This window comes from Capricornis sumatraensis, chromosome 16, assembly GCF_032405125.1.
Source record: "Capricornis sumatraensis isolate serow.1 chromosome 16, serow.2, whole genome shotgun sequence".
Classification (NCBI taxonomy): Eukaryota; Metazoa; Chordata; class Mammalia; order Artiodactyla; family Bovidae; genus Capricornis; species Capricornis sumatraensis.
Window position 1 is genome coordinate 31452224 of NC_091084.1, and position 21861 is coordinate 31474084.

The 21861-nt window shown below is 45.9% G+C and overlaps 1 protein-coding gene across 1 annotated transcript; it reads left to right on the top strand.

The window, feature by feature from the left end:
- Window positions 1-1824: 1824 nt before the first annotated feature.
- On the top strand, window positions 1825-11964 carry FOXR1 (forkhead box R1). Its single transcript, XM_068989404.1, has 6 exons — window positions 1825-1954; window positions 9384-9458; window positions 9553-9769; window positions 10008-10262; window positions 11250-11488; window positions 11936-11964. The coding sequence occupies exons 1-6, from the start codon at window positions 1894-1896 to the stop codon at window positions 11962-11964; spliced, it is 876 nt and encodes a 291-aa protein (XP_068845505.1). The 5' UTR covers window positions 1825-1893.
- The last annotated feature ends 9897 nt before the right edge of the window (window positions 11965-21861 follow it).

Consider the following 21861-nt stretch of genomic DNA (forward strand, 5'->3'; position numbering starts at 1 on the left):
CTGCATTGGTAGGTGGATTCTTTATCACTTCTCCACCCAGGAAGCTCTTACAAAAGAATGCCAACTAAAATAAATGGAGATAGAATGATAGATTTAGAAAAATCAGGGAACTCCCTGGCAGTCCAGCAGTGAGGACTCAGTGCTTCCACTGTCATGGTCAGGGAACTAAGGTCCCACAAGATTGGAGGTGCAGTCAAAATAAAATAAAATAAAATCGTCATTTCACACCCATCATAGTAATGATTGATTTAGGCAAGAATCATAAATGGACACTAGAATTAGTGGGTACAAACTTGATGAGAAACAAGATTTTAGATCACTTTAATACATCTCCCCACAAATTACTTACTAATTACAAAAGAGAGGAAAAAAAAAAGGTACGTTCACAGTTGAAAAACATAATGGATACCACTAATAATGAGACAAACTGACATCACGGGTCTTCTGGTGTGATGTACTAATAAGGAAACAGCATCTCTTCTCTGACATTCTTGCCAAAATTACATAATCTAGTTATGAGGAAACAGGAACCTAAACTAAAAGACATTCTACAGAATAAATGGCCTGTACTCTTCAAAATGCCAATGTTATGAAAGATTTAAGTCTGAGAAATTGCTCCAGATTAGAGGCTAAAGAGACATAAAAATTAAATGCCTTGCATGATCCTGAATTGGATTCTAGATAATAAAGCAAGGTCATATAAAGCACATTATTGGAACAACTGGTGAAATTTGAATAAGATCTGTATTTTAAATACAGTATTGAACCCATAAGGGCTTCCTTGGTAGCTCAGCTGGTAAAGAATCTGCCTGCAGTGCAGAAGACCTGGGTTCGATCCCTGGGTTGGGAAGATCCCCTGGAGTAGAGAATGCTACCCACTCCAGTATTCTGGCCTGGGTCACAGAGAGTCAGACACAGCTGCACTCGCTCTCTGCGATGGCCCACACTCTGTGTGCTTCTCTCTGAATCTGAATAAATCTACTTCTTACCTATCAAAACAAAACAAACAAAAAGAGAATCAGACACGATTGAGCCACTTTCACTTTCATTGAATCCTTGTTAAGTTTTTAAATTTTGTTATTTCTGATTTTCTGGTTATGTAAACCAATAGCTTGGTTTTCAGGAAATACACACTTAAGTATTTATGGGTAAAGGGGCATGATGTCAGCAAATTACTCTTGAGTAGTTCAGAAAAAGATAATGTATGTCTTACACAGAGAGAAAAACAAAAATGTGATAAAACGTTAATAATTGGTATAATTGGTTAGAGGACTTAGGTATATTGGAATTTTTTTATAGCAGTCTTGGGACTTTTCTGTAAATTTGAAAGTATGAAAAACAAAATTTAAGAATAACCATTCCAAAAAAATGACAAAATAATAAAAACCACCATTCAATTCCATCTCCACTTTACACTTACAGATGCGATCTTGGATAAACCATGAAATCCTCCAAACTGGTAGAAAGTAGCTACTAATACCATCATAGGATCATTCTTGATTGGTAGACTGATTTACCAAATAAAAAAAGAGCTTGGGGTAAATGTAGAGGGGAAAGAGAGCCTGGGATCCCTCCCTTCTGAATCCCCAAGGTCCCCAAACCCCAAAGTGAAAGCGAGGGGGGTTGTGGAAAAGGCGAGGGGGTGGGGGGGCGCTCAGTGTAGGCCCGAGAGGGCGAGGGTGTCAAATGAGGCCCACCTGAGCGGGCTCCACTCAAGTCAATCAGCACCAGGGGATTTAAGAACGTGCCTCCCGGGCCCCAGCCTCAGTCTCTCCTGGCTCTCCCACCCTGTGCTGGCTGGCCCGCCTCTCCCTAACCGTGGACCTGAAACTGCAGCGCGTCGACTTCTGGGCCAGCCTCCACGGCCAGGTCCCGGGGTTGCTGGACTGGGACATGGGGAACGAGTCCTTTCTGGCCTTCGCCACGTCGCACCTGCCCTTAGCTGAACAGAACCGTGAGTGTCCTGGACGGGGTCGTGGGGCATGGGCGCGCCGCGACGGCTGAGGGGGCGCTCGCGGGCGCGCCAGGCCGGAGGCTCCGGCTCTCTGGCCGCCCCGCCCGCCCTCACGAGCCCCGTTACAATGTTGCGATTCTGGACTCCTTGCCCCCTTTGCTGCGCCGCTACCCGGCCCCTGCTTTTTACCAAGAGGCGAGGGGGGCCCCATCCTCGACTGGAAGCCCACGGGAGGCAGGGGCCTGCCTGAACACTGCTTTTCCACCCTCGTTCACGGGCGCCGTCTCAAAATTTTCTAGGTCTCTTTTCAGCCTTTTCTCCGTGGCGCCCAGGCCCTTTGGGCACACTACTGATCTTCCATCATCTTTCTCTTTAAAAAGAATTTTTAAAATCAATTTTGTCTGTGGCCGTATCCCCTCTTAATACATTGTCTGACACCTAGAGCCGCTCAGTATTTGCTGTATGGATAGTTGACCGTTGTCTTAAAAGATATTTTTTTAGTTTGGTTCTCAGGTGTTGAGAGTTGAGGTAATTGCTTACTACATTCTTGATATATGATTGCCATCTGTTTGGGCAAAGTAGTTGGATTAACTCATTTTCTTCCCACACTCCCAATCCATTTAATGTCTTTATAGATAAATGTATCTTTGAAAACTGTTTAGCATTATTTTGCTTTTATAGGTAACCTTACTTGTACAATAATACTCTTTGCTTCCCCCCATTCACAATGTTTTTGAGAGTAATTTGGGGTTGCTAAATGAAGATCTGATTCATCATTTCTGATAGCTGTGTGATATTCTATCATCTGCATATATTATCTTTTTGTATTTTAATTTCCCTTACTGAAGGAGACAAAACTCCATTGGAACTCCTTGTCATCATGAGTAATGCTGAACATTCCTGTGTCTTGATTCCAGAAATATTTACTTATCAAGTGACTTCTCTGGTGGTCCAGTGGTTAAGATTCCACAATTCAGGGGGCCCAGGTTCAATCCCTGGTTACTAAGATCCTGCATGCCACAAGGCATGCCCCAAAAAAAGAGAAATATTAATTGAGCACCTCCAATTTTCCCAGGCACTATTCTGGACACTCTTGATACACCATGAGCAAAAGAGACAACTCTTTATGGAGCTGATATTCTACTGGGGCCACACAGGCAGTTTATATTAATATGTATACACACACACACGTGTGTGTGTATGTATGTATGTATGTATGTGTATATATATATTATATATATTAGTCGTGGCATGTGAGATATAGTTCCCTGACCAGGGATTGAACTAGGGTCGCTTGTGTGGGGAGCACCAAGTGTTAGCCAATGGACCACCACTGGACCACCAGGGTAGTCCCAGGAACATATTTGAGCACAACTAAAGGAGGTGAGATGGTGAGCTAGACCATACTTAGAGAAAAAGTTTCTCAAGCAGAAGAAATAGCTCGTGTAGAAAGCCCTCAGAAAGAAATATGCCTGGAGTGTTTGAGGAACTCGTAAAGAGGCTAGTGAGGCTGGATCAAAGTAAATAAAGAGAAGAGTTCAGAGGGTGTGGAGTGTAGAGCAGAGGTCAGGAAGAGCCCTCTTCCCCTCTCAGGGCCTTAGGGTTGACTCAGTAAGATTTGGAGAACGAAATGGCAACCCACTCCAGTGTTCTTGCCTGGAGAATCCCAGGGACAGGGGAGCCTGGTGGGCTGCTATCTATAGGGTCGCACAGAGTCGGACACAACTGGAGCGACTTAGCAGTAGCAGCAGTAAGATTTAGTACCGTTGAAAGGTTTAGAACAGTGGAGTGACCTGATTGCCAATATAGTGAGTGACCTGTGCCATTACATAGGGTGTTTATACTGGGTTTAATGTCCTGCTATCACTGTCAAGAAGATTTTTAATAATTTTTGAACAAGGAACCCCACATTTGACTTCCCTGGTGGCTCAGACGGTAAAGCGTCTACCTACAATGTAGGAAACCCGGGTTCAAACCCTGGGTCGTGAAGATCTCCTGGAGAAGGCAATGGCACCCTACTCCAGTATTCTTGCCTGGAAAATCCCATGGATGGAGGAGCCTGGTGGGCTACAGTCCATGGGGTTGCAAAGAGTCATGAGACATGACTGAGCGACTTCATTTTCACTTGCAAATTACACAGCTTATCCTGAATGATCTAGAGTCTGAAAAGATCATTGTGGCTGCTGGTTGAAGTGTAGAGAGACTGGGAACCAGGAAACTATTTAGGAGGCTATAGCAGTAATCCAGAAAAGAGCTGAGGGTGGACTGGACCACCAGGGTGGTGGTGGAGGATGTGGTGAGAAGAAACCACCTGGATTCTCTTGATGGATTGGATGTATTATGTGAAAAAAAAAAAAAAAATAGAGGATGACTCCTCCAGAGCTTCTGGCTGACCAGGTTCAAGGATGGATTTGTCTTGTACGGAGATGTGGAAGATCTGGGGAGGAAAATCAGGAATTCTGTTCTTTACATGCCAAGGTTGAGATATTTCTTAGATATTCAAGTAGAAATGTTGAGTAAGCTGGTAGATATGCTTTAATTGTGGATAGAGATAGGAATTTTGAAAGTTTGTTACACTTGTGGCAGTTGAGGGGAGAAAATAGAGTGAGCCCTAGGGGGCATTCCATTCTAAAGAGATTGGAGAGAAGAGAGATAACCAACAAAAACTGAGGAAATGACCATTGAGAATCAAAGCTGAGATTGTCTTTTCCTGGAAACCAAGTGAAGAAAGTGTTTCAAAGAAGGAGTGGTTACAGGAGAGATCAGGGATGGGCTGACTTCGAGTTATCAAAGCAGAGTCTTGATTATATGGTTTTGGTGGAGTGCAACCTTAAGCATAGTGGTTTTGGGGGAGTGGTGGAGGAGTCTGATTGGCAAGGAAAAAAGAGTGGAAGGGAGGGGAAATGAAGACAGAAAGTACAGGCAATTTTTTCAAGGAGTTCTGCCTCAAAAGCAAGCAAAAACATAGAGTAGTGGCCTGCACAGACAGTAGGAACAAAAGTTTTTGTTTGTTAATATTTGTATTTATTTATTTGACTTCACTGGGTCTTGGTTGCAGTTTGCTGGATCTTTGGCCTTTGTTGACACGCCAGTGTTCTTGTCTGGAGAATCCCAGGGATGGAGGAGTCTAGTGGGCTGCCGTCTCTGGGATCACACAGAGTCGGACATGACTGAAGCGACTTAGCAGCAGTAGCAGCAGGATCTTTAGTTGCAGCATTCGGGATCTGGTTCCCTGACCAGGGATCAAACCCAGCCGCTTGCATTGGGAGCGTGAAGTCTTAACCACTGGACCACCAGGGAAGTCCCAACAAGTTCTTCTTTTTAATAAGATCAGAGAATTAGCAGCATATTTGAATGCTGATATGGTCCAGAGACAGAAATTAATAACAGAAAAGAGTTGTTGTTGCTCTTGCTGTTCAGTTGCTAAATCATGTCCAGCTCTTTGCGATCTCATGGACTGCAGCACGTGAGGCTCCTCTGTCCTTCACTATCTCCTGAAATTTGCTCAAACTCATGTCCATTGAGTTGGTGATGCCATCCAACCATCTCATCCTCTGTCTCCCCCTTCTCCTCTTGCCTTCAATCTTTCCCAGCATCAGGAAAGAGAGGAGACAGGAATTCCCTGGCAGTCCAGCGTGGACTCGGCACTTTCACTGCCAGGGCCGGGTTTGCTCACTGGTCAGGAAACTAAGATCCCACGAACCTCCAAGAGCTCCCCCCACCAAAAAAAAAAGGTACATTGTGTATGCTTGAGGAGGCACAGAGCCGCCTGTGTCCGAGCAAGGACAGAAGGGACAGAGACCTTGTCCTTTGATCCACTGAGATTACCAGTCTGTTGATCCTGTCACCGTTTTTCTTGCTCTCAAAGAGTGGAGTTAGAGAGGAAGTCCTCTCTTTAACCTGGAATCCCGCAGTCAAACACAATCACTCTCCTGCATACACCGTCAACTCCTTTGGCTCTGGAACACTTGCTACGCCAAATCAGGACCCTGATTAAATCCAGCTCTTCCAAACTAGTGCTCCAAAGCCATAGATCTGTGGATTGGTGTTATCACTGGTATCAAAAGATGGTTGGGGTTGAGAAGAAGATGGCTGGAAAGGGGAGGTGATGCAACACTTTTACAGGGTGCAGCAATGAGGTTATGGAGAGGTTGCGGTTACTGGTTCAGGTTATTACAGTGAGAAGGACTGTTTATATTGGGATGGAAGGCAAATTTGGGGAGCAGAAGAATTCAAAAAACTTCCAGGCCAGGGTCTTTGGAGAATCATCTATGTATCAATTGAAATAGCCAAGATTTAAGGCAGGAGTAGGATTAGTGACTGTGAGCCAGGAACTAAATTCTTCTAAATGAGTGGACAAGAGTTTGGTAGATGATGGCAACAATGAAGATTAGTGTATAAATTCCTCTGTTAATTAGAATAGACACACCAAGGGGCAGACAGTAATCTATAGTGCTGCTTGATTATTCTTCACCTGTACCAGTTGCTATTCAGATCTGCAGTGTAATAAAGGATCTGGTTTCACTGCATCTTTGCCAAAGCTTTTTTTTTTTTGCCTGTCTTTATAATTCTTGTCAGTTCCATGTAAAGTATTATCTCATTCTTTTATTGTGTTCCTCTGACTAGTGAGGTTGAGCATCTTCAGGTATCCCCTCCTTCTGAATACTGATTCGTATCTTTTACCCACAAACAGTTTTGTCTTAGCCTTTTATTTTTTGATTTGTAGGAGTTGTCTGTCAGAGAATTGAGTTTTGGAGATGATTTTTTTTTTCTGGTTTCTTATCTATTTTTTTTCCCCCTTGTGAGTTTTACTGTGCAGACCCTTCTAATTTATGTGTTATAATATCTGCATTAAATGTATAGGTTAATTTGAGAATTGGCAGCTTTATCATTGTTTTAGTTGCTAAATAATGTCTGACTCTTTTGCGACCCCGTGGACTGTAGCCCGCTTTGACTCCTCTGTCCATGAGACTTCCCAGGCAAGAATACTGGAATGGGTTGTCTTACCAACCCAGGGATTGAACCCTCATCTGCATTGGCAAATGGGTTCTTAGCACTATGCCACCTGGGAAGCCAATTGGCATCTTTATAATATGTATTATATGTCTTGGTTTATTGAAGTCTTTTAGGTCTTCAAATAGTAATTACATTTTTTTTCACATAAAGGTCCACATTATATCTTTGATTGCTACTGTAAACAGCATCTTTTTGGAAAAAATTCTATTTTCCAGTTTCTTAAAGCTGGTATAAAGGAACAGTGGTGATTAGTATGTTGCTCTTAATATCTATCAAACCTGCTGACTCTTATTAGTTCTAATAATTTTTATTACTATATCAATTTTATATGGTTTTTTATGCTAATCTGTTTTTTCCCCTGCAAATGATTATAGTTTTGCCTTTTTCTTTATTATATCTCTTACTACTTTTTCCTTTCTAGAGTGAGCTTTCCAATAAGTATACCATCATTTTCCAGCCAAAGACCTAGATTCTTCTGTAATATGACACTCATGGGAACAATGAGGGAGACAAAACCAGTTCCCCCTACCTGGACCAGAAGCTAGATTCATACCACGCAGCTAGCTCTAATATATACCTAATTTACTCTGATGAGCTTGCCATGTATCCATTCATTAGTTTAAATTGAGCTCCTCCTATGTCCCAGGCAGTGAGGGAAACAGACCTGGAGAGAGACTCTAAGCAAGCAATTAGAATAAAATGTGTACTATGAGAGGACAGATAGTCAGAGAAGGCTGCTTTAGAAAGATGTTTAAACAGACCTAATGGGTGAGTAGCAATTAATGAGGCAAGCAGGAAGAGGGTTTCCAGGAAAGGGAACAGCTTATGGGAAGACCTAGGATCTTCTAGATAAGGTCTGTTGGAGATGGGTGGAGAGCCTGGAGCCAGGGCCTTATAGACTATCTTAGACTTTCCTGGTGGCTCAGACGGTAAAGCGTCTGTCTACAATGTGGGAGACCCGGGTTCGAGCCCTGGGTTGGGAAGATCCCCTGGAGAAGGAAATGGCAACCTACTCCAGTACTATTGCCTGGAGAATCCCATGGACAGAGGAGCCTGGTAGGCTACCGTCTATGGGGTCGCAAAGAGTCGGACACGACTGAGGGAGCCTGAGAGCCTGGAGCCAGGGCCTTATAGACTATCTTAAGGAGTTTAGATTTGGCCCAATGGCAATGGAAATCCATCCAAAGGTTTACAGTGAAGAGTGGCAAAATTGGATTAACATTTTAGATCACTCAAAACTGCAATTGTTGTTCAGTTGCTCAGTTGTGTCCAACTCTTTACCACCCCTGGGCTGCAGGATGCCAGGCTTCTTTGTCTTTCTCTATCTCCTGGAGTTTGCTCAAACTCCTGTCCACTGAGTGGATGATGCCATCCAACCATCTCATCTTCTGTCGCCTCCTTCTCCTTATGCCCTCAATTTTTCCCAGCATCAGGGTCTTTTCCAATGAGTTGGCTCAAAACTGCAATATGATAAGTTAAAGAAAAGGTAAACAAAACTTTTAGGTTATAGACTTAGACTGGGATGGTAGAACTTGGTGATTGATTGGGTGTGGCTCTATAGCAAAGAGGAGATAAGAATGATTTCCACCCACAGACATAGAAAACAAGCTTATGGTTACCAAAAGGGAAGTGAAAGTGAAACTCTCTCAGTTGTGTCTGACTCTTTGCGACCCCATGGACTAGAGCCTGTCACGCTCCTCTGTCCATGGAATTCTCCAGGCAAGAGTACTGGAGTGGGGAGCCTTTCCCTTCTCCAGGGGATCTTCCCAACCCAGGAATCAAACCCAGGTCTCATGCATTGAAGGTGGATTCTTTACCGTCTGAGCCACCAGGGAAGCCCTGAAGGGAAGTGAGGGGAGGGATAAATTAGGAGTTTGGGATTAACAGATACATATTACTATATATAAAAAAGATAACCAACAAGGACCTACTGTACAACACAGGGAACTATATTCAGTATCTTGTAATAACCTATAATGGAAAAGAATCTGAAAAAGAATATATATATATGTGTGTTGTTGTTTAGTCACTAAGTTGTATCTGACTCTCTTTTGACCTTGTTGACTGTAGCCTGCCTGGTTAAAGTGCTTGTGGGTTATCCCATAGACAGTTATACTTAAGGGCTAGCAGAGAAGTCTAGGCTAGAAATAAAGATATGGAAGCTTTGAGTTTATAGATGGTGACTGACTGAAGTAACAGGCATTAATGAGATGGTTCAAGGACATAATGTGGGGTGAGAAGGGAAGAATGCAGAGGATAATGAGAAGGTCAGAGAGGTAAGGGGAAACCCATAGAATAAGACATCACTTCCCAGGCAGGGCCCATAGCCATCTTCTAGGGAGGCTTCAAGGCCCAGGACCCTGGGGCCACAATGAAAATCCTAGGATGTTTTGACTCTCTCTCTTTTTGCCAGTTGCCAGATATAAACTCCGAATAGTTGAGCCACCAATGCTACTTCTGGGAAAAAAACCCAACCCTGAGAAAGATGGTGAGTGAAGGGAAGTGACATGGCCCTGTGGCCTGGGTGGGATACCCAAAGTCCTTGAGCTATGGGCCACAGTCTCTTTTTCTCTCTATTGCAGGTCTAGATTTTGAGCCCAACTTGTGGGTGTGGGTAGACCCCAACATCATGTTCCACCCTGGAAAGCTGGAGGTCCCAGAACCCAGTAAGGGGAAGAATCTGACAACCACAGCTCCCTCCCCTCAGCCAGTCCCAAAAGAAGACTTTGACAAATGTCTGGAGGCCACAGAGGTGGAGTCGCTGTCACCCCCTGGAGACCAGTCTTCCCCTTGGAAGCAGTTTGCCACCTCCCCCAGCAACTGGGAGGTAGGGATTTCTGGGGTGGGCTCTAGGCAGGGGGTGGGCCCAGGGATGACGCAGCCGAGGGCTCTGTTTTCTTAGGACTGACAAAGGGTTAATGGGTTCAGAAATTAGCTGTGCCCCCCGTCTTCTGGGGTGGGTAGAAGCCCAGATGGTGGCCCTGGCCCACCGCCCCTTCCTGCCACCGCACCCCTGGAGTCGAGACCATGGAGTCAGGACCAGTTCCTACTCTGTGCTCCTCCAGCTCACAGAAGAGAAGGAGGCCGAGGACCAGGATGACCGCTCCTCTGTGGCTCTCCCGTCCTCTCACAAACCGGCCCCCCTCCAGAGTCGGAGGCTTCGGCAAGCCAACAACCAGGAGGGGAGGCTCTGGTCCCGGCCCCCTCTCAATTACTTCCACCTAATTGCACTGGCATTAAGAAACAGTGCCCCCTGTGGCCTCAACGTGCAACAGATCTACAGTTTCACTCGGTATGTGCCAGGGGCCCTGTGAGGAGGGCGAAGGGAGGGGGCAGGGCCCTGCTCTGATACCTTCCAGTTGGCTGGGGGCCCTGGGCTGCTGCCTCAGCTCCCCCACATGTATCCCAGAGGATCCCTCTCCGTCCCCAGGCCCTGGTTCCAGGTTGTCCCCGAATATGTGTCCTCACCTCACATAGACAGGATAGCCACCACCACCCCTCACATCTGAGGGACTCCAACCTTTTTATAGCTTAGTTCTTTTTTTTTTTAAAGTTTTTGTTACAATAATTGTTTCTGTTTTATGTTTTGTTTTTTGACCATGAGGAATGTGGGCTCTTAGCTCCCTGACCAGGGATCAAACCTGCTCCAGTTGCATTGAAAGGCGAAATCTTAACCACTGGACCACCAGGGAAGTCCCTATCTTAGTTCTTCAAAACATTTTCACCTGGTTCATAAATTCTGTCATCTTCCCTCAAGATTCCCCAGCAGTTTCTCACGTTTTCCCTTTGGACTAAACTAATCTGGCACGGCCTGTACCCCAGGGACCCAGGGAAGCCAAGCTGAGAAAGGATTTACATTGCTTTTTGACAGTCAGGTACCCATGAGTATGAGGAGTTTTTTGGACCTTTTCCCTCTGTTAGAAGAGTCAGTCACAGAATATTAATCCTCAAGAGGTGTCCTCCTTGACCAGGATTCCTCTGACAGAAGCTGTTGGCCTGATTTTAGCTCTGTTCAGTTGTCAGTCCTGAACCCTTGGAGGGAGGGAGGAAGGAAAGCGAGCCTGGGAGTGTAGGGGCAGTGGACTGAGTTCAGAGGGTGAGGCTTTGTACCAGCTGCACAGCCACAGGCCTCGTCAGCACAGTGCCTCGTGGGCCAGCTTCTGCTTCACCACCTTGAGAGGAGGGCTGAGGGCTCCTGGCCCCTGGGTGAGAATGTTCTCCAGGAGAGGCATCTCCCAGGAAGACCGCCCCTCTCCTGACCATTCCTCCATGTCCGCAGACAACATTTCCCCTTTTTCCGGACGGCTCCTGAAGGCTGGAAGAATACCGTGCGTCACAATCTCTGTTTCCGAGACAGCTTCGAGAAGGTGCCGGTCAGCATGCAGGGTGGGGCCAGCTCACGGCCCCGATCCTGCCTCTGGAAGTTGACTGACGAGGGACACCGCCGCTTTGCAGAAGAGGCCCGTGCCTTGGCCTCCACCCGGCTGGAAAGGATCCGACAGTGCATGAGTCAGCCAGGTGTGAGGCCTTGTCACACGCGAGGCCCAGGGGAGGGGACCTGAAGATCCTGACCCGAGGCTGGGTGTGCATGAAAGGAGCCAGGGTCACACCAAGGTGGAGGGTGGGGGGCAGCTTCTGGAGGAAGGGGAGAAGCCAGAGGTGTTCTGAGATGCTGGGTGGTGCCTGCCTGAGGGGTCCTCACATAGACAAGCATGGCACATGAGGAATCGGGAGCTGAGGCGAAACAGCTGGTGCTGCTCACAGCCCCACAGCCTGGGGAAGCGGTGACCACACGATGTGAGAAGCATGGTATGGGAAATTCTCTGCAAAAGGGGGCTTTTTCCTCTCCTGGAGACCAGGTGGCATTAGTACTTCCTTCATCTGCCGTGAAAGAGTGGTCCAGGTTTAGGGAAGAGCAGCTGCAGGGGGCAGACAGATCCCTTTGACTTTCTTCTTTCCTTTCAGATGTGATGTCCTCACTCTTTGACCTTTAGTTCCAAGAACCAGCCAGCAGCCCATGCCTTATTAAAGAATCTGCAGCAGCCTGGTGTGTGTGTGTGGTCTGAGGATGAGGTAGCACGGGAGGTGCAGGTCAGCTCTGAGGGTGGACATGGGTTGCCCTCAGAGCTGTTGGGTGCTCCAGAGGCAATGGGCCGGTTGCCTGGTGTGCAGCAGAGGGAGCCCATACTCTTCTTTCCTCAAAGGAAGAAAATACTCAGCCTTTTCGAGATTTCTCTTTTTTTCTTGGAAGATGGCTAGCATAAAGCAGCCAGCCCTGAAAAAGGCCCCCCAAATCACCACCCACTCACAGGAGTGGATGTAATCAGCTGGGGACAGTGAGGAGAGGCCTAGGGGAATGTATCGTTTATGGAATAGTTGAAGGGAATACCTTCTGGGAGGCCATGAGGGAGCAATGAGAAAGGTGAGAGGGAAGAATTTCTTTTTGAAAACTATTTTTGGCTGCGCTGTGTCTTCATTGCTGTGCTTGGGCTTTCTCTAGTTGTGGCAAGTAAGGAAGGGCTGGTAGTTAGGCTGGTAAAGAATCTGCCTGCAATGCAGGAGACCCCAATTTGATTCCTGGGTCAGGAAGATCCCCTGGAGAAGGGAACAGCTACCCACTCCAGTATTCTGGCCTGGAGAATGCTATGGACAGAGGACTCTCACAGAGTCGGACTTGACTGAGCAACTTTCACTATCACTCTTTATTTGCGGGGCTTGGGCTTCTCATGGTGGTGGCCTCTCTTGTTGCAGAAAACCGGCTCTATGGTGGGCGGGCTTCAGTAGTTGTGGCTCCCAGGCTCTAGAGTACAGCCTCAGTCTTTATGGCACATGGGCTTAGTTGTCCTGTGGCGTGTGGGATCCTCTGAGACCAAGGATTGAATCTGTCCTGTGCATTGGCAGATGAGTTCTTGACCACCAGGGAAGTCCCAAAGGAAAACAGTTTGAGAAAAGGAGTAGCTGGACTCAAGCCTCATTTCTCCCACTTAAGCATTAGGAGGGAGGGAGGGGAACTCGGAGCTGAGGGGCATGGCCCTTTCATACCTCAGGGTTCAGTAGAAGCCAGAGCACGTGGGGATTCAGGGTCCCCAGAGGCTATAGATCTCAGCTGGGCTGAGGTGGCTTTCTGGATTGCGGGAGACTGCGTCCAGGGCAAGGCCAGCTGCCACCCTCAGATCTGAGCAATAGGGAGAGAAGCCAGTGGGATGGATAAGAAGGGAACAAGATTCAGAGCTGTGTCAGGATGCCATAGGTGTTCCCCACAGTGCTCAAAGATCATTCTGGGTTTCCCACGGGGCTGAAATACCTGTCCTGCTGCTGCTCTCCCTTACCCCGAAGTTGGCCTGCACAGAAGTATGGCTCCAGCCTCAGACACGGTCCCAGGGGACTGGGTATCACTCCTCCCCAGAGGTGGCAGTGGGTGGTGCTTGAGTCTCAGGAAGGGCACCCCTTGTCCGGACAGCTCCCGGACAAGGATAGTCTCACTTCTCCTTTCCTTCCTGCTCGCCTTCCTGTTTCTCAGCTCTGATGTAGCCACTTGCTTCTCCTGCATCCTCATTGTAGAAGAACGTGCCTCAGGCAGCCACTTTCTCAGTGTCTAGATGAGGAAAATGAGTTAATGATGGCTTTCTTAGCACTGTACCAGTGTGGAGATCGACGGGGATGGAGTAGAGTGCTTCCTACCGAAACTGGAACTTAGTTATAAATAAAGGGTAGCTATTTTATTGCTTTTTGTGGTGTCTAGTTAGGACACCCTCCCTGCTCCTGGAGGCTGGTGGGCTAGCAACAGCCTATATCTACTTTCAGCGCTTGGCAACTGTCAGTGGAAACAGGGACCTTGCTGTTGCCAGCAAAAGTCTTGTTCTCCATCTCTGACTCCCAGCTCAGCTCCCTCTCCGCAGATCACCTGTCCTCTCTCATTGTATCTTTTTTAGCACAAGTTTTCTTAACACTTCTAAACTTCCATTTCTTTTGCATGCAAATCAGGGATAATAGAAGTACACACAGATTTTGATTTGGAAACTAAATAGGACAATGGAAAGTGTATACTTCCATGTCTGGCTTATTAACATTAACACTGAGTGCTTACAGTTGGACCAGACATCATTTTATGTGTGTTTTCAGGGTTAATCCATACAATTAAACCTGGATTAAAAAGCCTTAAAGAGTAGGTACTGTTAATCTCCCAGGTGGCGCTAGTGGTAAAGAACCGGCTTTCCAATGCAGGAGCTGTAAGACACAGATTTGATCTTTGGGTTGGGAAAATCCCCTGGAGGAGGGCATGCAACCCACTTCAGTATTCTTGCCTGGAGAATCCCGTGGACAGAGGAGCCTGGAGGGCTCTACAGTCCGTGGGATCGCAGAGGGTCTGACACGACTGAAGTGGCTGAGCACACGCGTGCTGTCATTCTCCTCAGCTCACTGCGTGCGGTGGTCATTATATTTAAGGAGTTGCCTTCATTTTCTGTCCATTTATTCAGCTCTTAATCACTTGTAGTCTGTATCACTATAAAATCAGACTGCTTCCTCCCTGGTCCCTGAGAAGTGCTATTCTTGAAAAGTACAAGCAGTATCCCACCTGACCAAAATCTCTACCTTGAAAGAAAGGCCCCAGTTCATGTGTGGTTTCCACATTTTTGGTAACAGAAATGAAGTCTCGCCCTGGTCACCAGTCTGTCACCAGAGCCATCTCTTCACGAACCGTTGCAGCTTTGCCTTCCTTCTGGAACATGCACCAAAAGTAGTGCTAGGCCAGCGGCTCTCACTGACCCTGGGGAGCACTATGGTTGTGCAGTGATTTGGGGGATTGGCAGGCCCAGGAGTGTCCAATGTCAGTGTAGGAGATAGTGTCTCATCTTGAAGAGCTGACCCTTATACCTAAGGCCATTGATAATGAATGAGCTGAGCCAAGAACCTAACCCAGTTTTACGTCTAAGCAGAAACTATTTGTTGTATTGTTTTATTATACACTGACTTTTCCAGGAATGCAACTCTTATGTAAAATGAAGGAAGACTGTCCTTTTTTTCGTTTGGAAGTTTACCAAGTGTTGTTTGCCATTTTGGGAAATCACTGACAGCAAAGCTGCTCTGGTATTTAAGTCACCAGTACCACATCCCGGTATTGGCCTGTGTTTGTATCTGTTGTGACCACAAGGATTCTACATGTATAAACAAATATGTGGTGGTGTCAAGGTAGCCAGTATAAAGGAAATGGATTTTCAATAATCATCTGAATGACATCTCTTAAATTTCAGCTGTTTACTGTAAGAATGTGCAAATGTTCAACTGTTTCATGTTTTCAAATATAGTTTATCCATTGTACTCTCATCCAATATACTCATTATAAATTTCTTTCTCTTTATTTTTTCTGTTATATTACATAGCATTACAGTTTATTTTTTTAAATTATATTATGATTTATTTTTGGCTGTACTGGGTCTTTGTTGCTGTGCACGGGCTTTCTCTAGTTGCGGCAAGCGGGGGCTACTCTTCGTTGCGGGGTGTGGGCTTCTCGTTGTGGTGGCTTCTCTCGTTGCAGAGCTTGGGCTCTAGGGCATACAAGTTTCAGTAGTTGTGGCTCCCAGACTCCAGAGCTCAACAGGTAAGATGCATGGGCTTAGTTGTTCTCCGTCATGTGGGATCTTCCAGGATCAGGGATCGAACCCAAGTCCACTGCTTGGCAGGCATATTCTTAACCTTCGAACCACCAGGGAAGTCCTCCAGTTTGTTTGTTAATGATATGTATAGGTAGGTTATTTTGTCAGCAACGTTCTCTTCAGGGTGGTGGAGATGGTTGTACGGGACTTCCCTGGTGGTCCAGTGGTTAAGAAACCACCCGCCAATGCAGGGGACACGGGTTTGACTCCCTAGTCCAGGAAGATCCCATGTGCCATGGGGCAGCTAAGCCCATGTACCACAACAGCTGAAACCCACTTGCCCTAGAGCCTGTGCTGAGCAAGAGAAGCCAAGGAAGTGAGAAGCCTGAGCACCTCAATGACAAGGAGCCCTGCTCGCTGCAGCTAGAGAAAGAGAAAGCCCATGTGTAGCAATAAAGATGGTCTTAGAGTATTTGCTCCATTCTAGGGAGTTAAGGCTAATGAAATAGGAAACCACCAAACCAAGGAATGTATAAGATATAGTCCCCTGTCCCAGAGGCGCTAACCCTCAGTGACTTTGGCAACCACTGAGGAAAATACAATGGAATAAGTCCCTTTCATGTCCAAACTCCAGAGCCTAGCATGGGGCCCGTTAGGTAGTATGAATGCTGTTTGCTATTACTTGTCACTAATAATTTCTCTTAACAGAGTCCATGTTCTCTGGAAGCACAGAGAAGAGAGCAATTAGCTTGAGAGGAACTGGGGAAGACTTCTCACAGAAGACATGAGCACAGGGTTTTTTTTCCAGTCTGGAAAACAACAGCTAGTTCTTCTCCAGATGTGCTTAAAGGCAGCCCTGCCCTGCTGGGTGAGGGGTCAGGATGCTTTGGGCAAGCAGTAGAGGAGGCTGGGGAGGTGGGGTCGATCAGGGAAGAGAAAGTGACTGGTGCCAAGAAAGAGATGACAAACTCATGCAGATTCCCGGCTGGAGCAAGTCAAGAACTGCCTTCCTGAGACTTCCCTGGTGGACCAGTGGTTAAGACTCTGCTCTCAATGCAGGGGGCACAGGTTCAATCCTTGGTTGAGGGATTAAGATCCTGCATGCACAGCCAAAATAAAGTCTCCAGCCACTGGGGAAAAACAAAACAAGTATACCCCCTTTTTAAAAAATGTTTTTGGCTGTGCTGGGCCTTCATCAGTGTGGGGGCTTTTCTGTAGTTGCAGAGAGCAGGGCTTTCTCATTGTGCTGGCTTCTCTTGTTGCAGAGCATGGGCTCTACAGCTCAGGCCTCAGTAGTTACAGTGCCTAGGCTCAGTAGATGCCTCTCCCCGGCTCTAGAGCACAGGTTTAATAGTTGTGGCACATGGGTTTAGTTGCTCTCCAGTATGTGGGATCTTCCCAGACCAGGGATCAAACCTATGTCTCCTGTATTGACAGGTAGATTCTTTACCACTGAGCTACCAGGGAAGCCACCAAGAATATTCTTTGAAAAAAAGAGAACTGCCTTTCCCTGGCCCACCTGGAGTGATTTTCTCTGGGCTATCTGGATGCTGGTTTTTTTTTTTTTTTTTAATGTGGCATCCACCAGAGGAGGGGTGGAGGGCCAGGTCATTAGTGTCATCGGCTCTGAGCCCACCCAACACGCTGCAGCCAGAGTCCCCTTACTGACCACCCTTATCTATACAGGTCCCAGGAAGAAGAGGGTCCTGAATCCTAAGCTCTGGTTTCAACTGATCTGGCCTTAGCTTGCTTCACCTGTACTATGTACACATCTTTATCCCTGTCCACATTCTTGTTGATATTTGGTTTAAGCCACAAGTGGATCCCAAAAGGCAACAGATCAGAAGGAAAGAATACAACAATATAGCCTTTGTGGGAAAAGGAACTCAGAGAAAAATCTGCCTTTGCTCATTTGTTCTCTAATAGACTACTATACTTACACCTGCCTCCTCCTCTTTGTTCATTCAACAACTATTCATTTTGAGCTTTCATTATGCCAGGCCCTGTGCCAGCTGCTAGGGATAGAGTGAAACCCAGAATGACTCCTCCCTCACAGTCTCAAAGGATATTAAACAGACACCCTAATAATGGACAATGATGATAAATCTTAAGGTGGACTTAGGTTATTGTGAGACAATATGGATACTCAACCCTAACTGGAGAGGAGGTCAGAGAAGGCCTTTCTAAGAAAGGTGTTTTAACTGAGACCTGTTTAATGAGTAGCCAGGCTGAAGCATGGTAAGGAAAAGTGTTCTAGCAGAGGGAAAAGAATAGACAAAGCTCAGGAGGTAGGAACCTCCTCACCTTGGCCTATTGAGAGAATGGGGATGGGCCACAGAATATGGTAACTAAGCTGATGTTGGGAAGGGAGGCAGAGACCAGACCCTTCTAAGCTATGATATGAAATTGAGAGGTTTTGGTTTTTTCCCAAGTATAGCGGAAAGTAATTGAAATAACTGACATAACTCCCTTTAATTTTTTAAATGATGCTTAGCTATTCACTGAAGGTGGCTTATAGGGGCAAAAGTGGAAGCAGGAAGCCTGTAGGGAGATGACTGCAGAATCCAGATGGCAATAGAAAGGGGAGAAGCAGCCTAGTTTGATGCTGTAGGGTGGAGACAGAATCAACAAGTCAACAGGATTGATTAGATGCAGACGAAGACAAGAGTGACTCTGAGGTTTTTTTTTGAGTGATTGGGTGAATGAGCAGCAGGTGTGAGCAGTTTTGTGTTTAGAATCTGAGACATCACAGTGGTTATGTCAAGATGATAATTGTTGTAAGTCTGGAGTTCAGAAGATAAGCCTGAGCTGAAGATGTAAACACATTTGACAGGAATATATAGACAGTACTTAAATCACACTCAATGTACTGATATAGAAAGATATCCACCATGCATTTTTAGGGTGAAAAAAACAGCAGAACAGTATGTTTGAAATGATTCCAAATGTGACAGAAACTATGTTTATATAGATACACATATGTTGTTGAAGCAGAAAGCGCCTTGAAGAAAATAGATATCAAACAGTAATAGTCATCTTTGGGGACTGGCAGGTAGCAAAGAGATGGAGGCCAATCTTTTTTATTTATAACCTTGGTACAGTTTTTTTTTTCTAATAAATTACTTTTTAGAATTTTAAAATAAACTTATCCACTAGGCTGTTTTGTAGTTTGATACTATTAATTGTTAGGGAAGCATTGACTGAAACTGCCCACCTTGGCCAGGCACAATGATGACCACTTGCTTAAGTTATCTCACAACAGGAGGTCCCAGTAAGGAACATGGTGCTGCCACCAAAAACGGGGAGAGTTGGGAGGGGCCAAAAGGAGAGAGGAGATGCCATAATATTGTCCTACCAACCTCCCACAATCCTTCACACTGGAATCCATGTTGGCTGAGAGATGCGTGGGCCACTAGAAAGGACCCTGAGATCAAATATGGGCCAAAGCAAGATGATTGGCCAGAGACAACCTGGAAATTAATTCTATGACCATAAGTGCTAGTGGTAAAAAACCCACATGCCATCGCAGGAGACTTAAGAGACATGGGTTCAATCCCTGGGTCAGGAAGATCCCCTGGAGGAGGGCATAGCAACCCACTCCTGTATTCTTGCCTGGAGAATCTCATGGACAGAGGAACCTGGAAGGCTACAGCCCATAGAATAGCAAAGAGTTGGACACGACTGAAGCAACTTAGCACTAGCAACATAAAACCTGGGACTGTGAGCCAGGTGGAAGAGTAGTTCTGGAGTCCCTTCCCTCCTGCTCTCTGCCCAGCTGTCCCTTCCCAATAAAGTCTCTTGCTTTGTCAGCATGTGTATTTCCTTGGACAATTCATTTCTGAATGTTAGAAAAGAGGCCCCTCTCAGGCCCTGGAATAGGTCTCTCTTTCTGCAACGTAATTAGGAGGCTGTTAGCTGCATGTTTCTGAGGCTTTTCCCAGCACAGATTACCATACCATGGGCATGTCAACACAAGGGTTCCTGGAGTTTTGATGATTTTAACTTAATTTGACAAACATGCATTGAAGACCCCTTTCTGCTAGTTCTACCAAGTCAGGCACGACCAAGATAGAGTCCCTACATTTGATCTTTCAACTGTTAGATTTTCAACTGATGACTGAAAAAAATGACAAGATGAGCAAAGGATCTTGGAATTGAAAAATTAATCCTGCAGGATCCACTCTGGTAGGCTTCACAAAAGGGGTGACATTTCATTCATTCAATCATGAGTTGATCCAAGAGTTTATAAATAGACTGACATATTACTATGTTCCAGACAAAATCACCAGCCTTAGGGAAATTCCATTCTAGTTCATATTTCACAGCAGTTTCCTATTTCTATTATATGTAATAGAATTTGTCAGGCAGAGCTGGAAAGAAGTAAATTCTAGGCTGGGGAACCAAGGGCTGGAGATGCTAAAGTGCAAAGAAGCTGTGGAACTGTAGGAATATTGCCTGGAGAAGGGGAGGGAAGTGTGGGGTATAAGACTGAAAAGGAGGTTAGGAAACCTAGTGTAAAATTCTTGCTGCAAAACTTAGATACTTCTTGAAGGCAATTTAGACATTAAATTAATCAGGAAAGTCATTTTAGAGACTACCTTCAGACCAGAGTCTGGAGGATGAATGGAGGTGAAGTACACCGGACACTTGGAAACCAGTCAGAGAGATTTTACATGAATCAAAACAAGAAAGGAAGGGAATTGAAATAAAGTGCTCTGTGAGTGTAAAAGGTGGAGAACAGATTTTAAACATCTCAGAAATCTAATAAGACAACTTGTGCAGGGTGGATGTGGGGACTAAAGGAGTGTCAAAGATAACTCACTCCAAAACTCCAGGCTTTAACTTGGTGGTATTATTTCCTGGGAGGATGAAAACAGGGAAGATCTGAGGAAGATGGTGAGTTCTGTTTCACAGAATCTAGTTCAAATGGCAGCCCAATAAATAGTGGTGGAGGACTTTAGGGAAACAGTTTCAAAAGCCAAACTGCAGAGGGCTGCGAAGTTAGAATTTGAAGCAGACAGTGTAGACTACCTAATGCAGTTTTGGAACAAATGACGGAGACAGATGAGATAGCTGGGTTGACAGTTGGGGTGTGACAGAATGAGAGGTCTTGGTAAGTCAAGTGAAGTGATAGGTTGCCATGAGAGTGAGGTGAAAATATTTCTGGGTTCCAGTGGGTAAAGCAAAGCCAAAAGGACCTAAGACCTAGACCAGTGATTTTTTTCTTTTTTTTTTTTTTTAGCAGAGATAGGTTTTTATTGTTTCTATTATTTATTTTTGGTTGTGCTGGATCTTTCTTGCTGCGTGCAGACTTTCTCTAGCTGCAGTGAGCCGGGGCTACTCCCCAGTTGTGGTACATGGGCTTCTCGCTGCAGTGGCTTCTTTTGTTGAGGAGCACCGGTTCTTGGCACGTGGGCTCAGTACTTGTGACACACCGGCTTAGTTGCTCCAAGGCATATGGAATCTTCCCAGACCAGGGATTGAACCCATGTCCCCTGCAATGGCAGGCAGATTCCTATCCACTGTACCCTCAGGGAAGTCCTGGACCAGCAATTCTTGACTGGGCATTAGAATCACCTGAAGGGCTTATTAAACCACAGATTTCTGGGCCCTACTCCAGAGTTTCCAATTCAGTAGGTCTAGGGTGGGGCCCAAGCATTTGCATTTCTAACAAGTTCCCAGATGCTGATGCTGCTGACCTGGAGGCCACACTTTAAAGATTTTAGAATCTTTAAAGGAGCAAAGTATTTAGCATCTGGCAAATGCTGAATAATTTTCTCAGTGAATGGATAAGAGTGCTTATATTCATCCTTGCAGTTAAAGACTAGCTGGAAGGTAGGGCCACAAGGGAGGATGGAAGACGGTGGTCAGAGAAGAACTTCAGAGTTTGAAGTCAGAGAAGGTGCAGTTTTTGGTGAAAAAAGTTCGGGATCACCCCTGCCAGGGGAGTGATGAGAGGTCAAGGAATTGAGAACTGCAAGGGTCATCAAAATGGATCACATCTAGTGAAGGCCTGAGTCTAAGGGGAAGCTCCAACAGGAAGTCAAGCTCTGAAGGGGAGTCTGCCTACTTCCTGGGTCTGAATAATGTAGAGTTGACTGTATACACCCACAGACACTGTAACCCATCCAGGTTAATGCACCAGTACAGGTAACACACAGTCAGGGAAGCTGGGGACCCTGTGACAGCTCTGTTTGCAAGTCCTACAAGTAGAGTCTGGGCCAGGCCTCAGATATTTTGGAGGGAGCTCTAGGGTGCAGATCACAGTCACAGTCTGGGGATTTCAACCTATGAGTT